Here is a 5,128-nt window from a genome sequence, read left to right as displayed (position 1 = left end):
CTCTTTATACTTATATTAAAAAAATCCAATATTTAACCAATCTAAAGATAACTGTTTTACACATGTAATATCAGTATCACTAAAGAAAAAGGATATATTGTTTCCACTATAAGTTTCTACACATGGCTGATTGAAGAGAGTAATAATAAAAAGACCAAACTTTGGCAATATTTTGTTCAATGAAATTAAAAGACATTTACAATATATAAGTAAAAGATGCATTTCAAAAGTACCCTGAATAAATAAACAATTAAATGGTGCAAACTGTGGGTTTAGTTTTAAGGGATGTTTTATGTACCTTTCCTGTCCCTAAGAATTTTAATGGTTTTCTTGAGTTGGCAACTTCCAAATGAAATGAACCAAAATAAAAAAATATATGTTGATCAAACTATTTTGTAACTAAAACAGCATAAGAATTGTATGCAGCTACTAAGTGTTGGAAGCACCTTTGGCTTCCAAGAATTGTTCCTTGTGCAACATCATTATTTTTTTAATAAAAAGAGTGGAAGTATATTTGTTGATTACAAAATTGCAGGCAGAGAAGATAGAAGAAGTCATAAGCCATCTGTTGTTATCAGATCTAAAGTATTCTTAATAGAAGTTTCGGAAAAATTCCAGAGTTTATGTTGTGAGAGTGTAATTCTAAACATCGATAGAAAAAACATACAGAACCAATCTAGAAACAACTATGACAAAAGTTAACGTACTGAACCAACACAAACTAATGACAAATCCACTCTCCAACTATTTGTTTACATAGACCATGAAAATGTGCTTGATTCCATTCATCAACTTAAAAACACAGATATCACCTTTATGCAGCTTATTTTCAGTGACAAATCTTTTCCAACGTACTCCATATTCCCTTCCACCCTTCCTTGTTTCAAGCATATATTGCCATTCTCCAGGATTCTTGTGATGCACAAATGTTAATTTTACCTTCTTATTTGGTAACCAGCGCTTTGCAAAATCTTTTGGAATGGTCTGTAACACTTCCACAACATCAAAAATGAGTTGATATTATCCTAAACTGCACTAACCTCAATTAAAATGAACATCAGAATCAAAAAACTTACAAGGTTATAATAAGCAGATGTTGCACTCTTGGTTAAGGTCAGTGAAAACATTGGCTCCATACTGTTCACAGGGTTGAGGACTGCATGGAGGAGATACAATGTTTGAGATATAAAACTATTTCTGGTATCTTCTGAAATCTTTCAGTTTTGACATCCTTCTTACCTGAATTAGCCCTCATAAATGAGCTAGATGCAACCTTTGGAACTGCATCCCATGTAGAAGTGGAAGAATCTGAAAGAAATATAAAATTGAAACATAAATAAATTATTCTATCGATTCAAGAGATTATAAGAACTTTTCGATCAAAATGATCAATTACAATCGTCTCATTATCTTAAATATATCTGAAAACTTATTATGCTAAACTTGCAAAACTAAAAAAATTAAAGCAAACAAATGGTACAATAGGAAGTACTAAATATTCCAACAGAATCTGCTGAACCAATTTCCTTCTGTTTTCCCCAGAGTATTTCTACTTCAGGATCACACAATGTATGATTCTGTTCATGTTCACCAAAGACTTGAACAACAAAATGCATATCCCTGGCATGCCTGAAAACAAGAATGTCTTTTGCTTTTATACGATTGTCAGCAACAAAACCTTGCCATCCATCTGTAAAATATGCAGAAACATCAGTATGGCAGAGTTTTACATGCCATAAGTGACCACTTGGCCCTGTCAGAATCACATCTTTACAAACCCTAACATTCATTCTGCTTGCAATTTCGTCAGGGATTTCCTGCATCCAGTGACATGAAATTTAGTTCAGTCCTAAACTGAACACTGGACTTAACCACCCAAAAGGAAATCTACAGTGATTATGAACTTCCATGGAAGAAAAGCTCAAATAAGCTCAATATATTGCAGTTCCTGCACTCTTATCTACATAAAGAAGAAGAAGACATGAATAAAATATTTTCACTGACCAATTGAGAGGAGAACTCCCCTGCCATGACCTTGTAAAATGAAGGTACATGAGAACTGAAAGCCAAAGACGAATGAATACACAAACATTTGTGGGTGCAGGCTTCACATGCTGATGCCATTGATAATACCACCTTCCAGATTTCAGATTTTGGAACCTGTAAATTCATGCATTTATTAGTGGGTGTCAAGAAAGACTCACTAAGAATAGGATCTCAAGAATCAGATTTAACATGGATGAATGCAATTATAAAAAAGAGAGGCAAAAGATTGTAAGATAATGAGTCCATCAGGGAACGAATGCAATCATGAAAAGGACAGGACTTGATGGTTTAAGAATTAGTCCTAATGGTAAAAACTTCAATTATTGCATGATGGAGGTGTGAACAGATGTTTAATCATGAAAAAAAGAGGCCATGAGAATGTAGCTTTTATTAAGGCATTTTCTTTAACTAGATTATGAATTTTCCTTGTAAATTTAGAAAATTTGGTTTATAAAATTTTTAAATAAATATATTCATAATGTTAATTTAAATAAATTTAATGTAGATTAAGATGTTTTTGGTAAAATTGTGTAAAAAATAATAAACTAGCACTTGTATATATATAAGAGGCTTAGAGGATACGTCAATACAAAAATAAAGAGAAAATGTGAATAAATTTTGACATTATATAATTAAGTATATAATAATATAGATTTATATACATATAATTGAATATTATACTTAGGTACATAATTTTGCTCAATTTCTTCATTGTCTTAGACAATTAGATTTCTTTGAACAAGTAGCGCTTAGATTGGATCAATCAAAGTAACATAAGAGTGTCTCTTTGTCTTTTTGTAGATCTTCTTTTAAAACCATAGCATTCAAATACATTGAAACACATTGTTGTCAAATGAAAAGTCCATAATTTGAGCTATTTTATTGGATATGCAAACTTAAAGAATAATAATAAATTTTTTTTGAGAATGAGCATAAATCTCCTTTTTTTTTACTTTTCCTCATCATTGAGTGTCCACATGTGTAAGATAAAATGTCTTAATTGATTAATTTTAGTATTTTTTTCTCTATTAAAGAATGAAATATTCAAAAGTGCATACCTTTAGGAGAGTGCACGACTAATTGCACATACCTTACTTACTATTGTAGAGCAATCAAAGACAAACTTCTTCTTTCTTTATAATAATGTTTTATGGATTCTTTTTCATTTTGTAATAGTGGTCAAACGTAGGCTCTATTTGAAGGCCTTTTATGGATTTGACTCTAGAGGTTATTTTGTAAATGTGAGGCCTTGTCTTTCAAAATCAATATCAATTGTAGCTTTATTTAGTGTTAGGCCTTCTGATTTGTGTATAGTGGTAGCCCATGCCATGGATAGTGCTATTTGTCTATGGCTGCCTTAGGATATAAATTGTATTGGTAAAGTTTGTGGAATTGTTTCTTCCCATGGTTGACCTTTATAGCTATCAAATGTTATCGTAAAATATGTTCTCAATTATAGTGGTTTGGATTTGAAGGGATATACAATATCTTTGACCTCTCCAAGAAATCCATTTACAAGACCATTAAGTATTGAAATTTTCTTAGTGATACCTATTGGAGAAGTTGCTCATAATTATTATCAATTTACCTTATTCACGTTATGTATTTACAAAAAGACCAAGTGTAACAAGTAGATTTAGTAACTCTAATATGTTTTTTCATTTAATTTTACTAGCTCATTTATATCAAATAAATTTATCATTTGGTTAAAATATTCTTGTTCAATTTACATTAGTTCCTTGTTTTTGCAAGTCATTAATAACTCCCAATCACATTTTGTTGGTTCTACATTGTGCATGTTTTGTAATGTATGATGAAATTGTACTTGAATTGGACTGTCACAGTCTTGTCTAAATATTGTTAGTAACATGTACAACAATTTTATTAAAATTGTTGGATAGATTTCTCACTATTGTGTGTGATGCATGAATAGATTTATCCATGACATATGGTAATTGGGTAAGGTATCATATAAGAACTCTAAAAATGCCACCAAAGAAAATATTTTTTGTTGGGGGATTGCTTCACATAACCTACTATCAATTTTTAATTGTAGTTTTCATCAAAATAAAGCTCATCTCATTGATGAGAATATATTGTATATTTTTCATTTCTTCTTGAAATGACCTAAGAAATTTTTATTGCAATGGTTGCATTTCTCTAATAGGAATCCTGAGGGTTGCATGTATAGTTGAGGCTTGTATACTAAATGTTGTAATTCCTATTAGAGTGAGAACAAGGAATGAATTCACTCATTCTCATGAAAGTTTGAAGTGTGTATCTTATGCAACTAATTAGATAGTATTTTTCAGTGTCCACAATTCCTTGTATGACTCTATCGAGCGATTATTTTGAGCAAATATCTATTGAGTGATTTCTAATGATATGTAAGTGCTAGTTGTTGTCTTGGTGATAATGTATAGTTTTGGTTGTACAAATTTAAGGAGGAATAAATATCTTGTTTGTGATTAAAAATTTAACTCCAACATCATGTAAATGTGTAGGAACAATGTGTTTTTTCAATTTATAATCGTTGTTAGACTTAAATTGACCAAACATTTCAAGTTCATCTAAATTGAGATTATTAGAAAAGTCCAATTGAGATAATAAATCTCATTCATTCATTTAAATTAATTTTATCCGATGCAGGAGCATCCCCTGTTCATAGAAATCTTGCATCAACCAAAAATATTTTCCTTTTTGATTTGTTTTTTGTTTGCAGTTTCAGCATTTGTTTCTCTATGTCCCGGATTTGGCTCACTGGATCCTGTGGAGTTGGATTCTACTTGAAGACTTGATCATCTTCCTTATTTCCAAACCGTGGAGAATTTGGATCATTTTCTAGTAAGTTATCGCTATCGGTTTTCATGACAATTTCCTGTTACCGGTTGCCTGGATCAATTTGCATTGGTGATCTACCGGACCCCTTATGTAGCTTGCAAAGCCCTGAGCATTGATTCTGATGTTCCTTGGCATGTGGCCGACCTTTTCCCACGATCTACACTTCATCCTTTGCATTTTATAGAGGAATTTCTTTGGCGGAGGCCGACCTTGTTGGTTTTACATGTTAGGTCTTGCTCTT

At 31.5% G+C, this 5,128-nt stretch overlaps 1 protein-coding gene across 1 annotated transcript; it reads right to left on the bottom strand.

The window, feature by feature from the left end:
- Positions 1–744: 744 nt before the first annotated feature.
- LOC131075986 (putative B3 domain-containing protein Os03g0621600) lies at positions 745–2,124 on the bottom strand. The gene is made up of 5 exons (XM_058013000.1): positions 2,005–2,124; positions 1,481–1,817; positions 1,240–1,308; positions 1,077–1,156; positions 745–984 (listed from the first exon to the last, which is right to left on the bottom strand). Exons 1-5 carry the CDS (start codon positions 2,122–2,124, stop codon positions 745–747), a joined length of 846 nt encoding a protein of 281 aa, XP_057868983.1.
- Between the last annotated feature and the right edge of the window lie 3,004 nt (positions 2,125–5,128).

Source organism: Cryptomeria japonica, chromosome 9, assembly GCF_030272615.1.
Source record: "Cryptomeria japonica chromosome 9, Sugi_1.0, whole genome shotgun sequence".
Lineage (NCBI taxonomy): Eukaryota > Viridiplantae > Streptophyta > Pinopsida > Cupressales > Cupressaceae > Cryptomeria > Cryptomeria japonica.
This window is presented reverse-complemented; position numbering and strand designations above follow the sequence as displayed.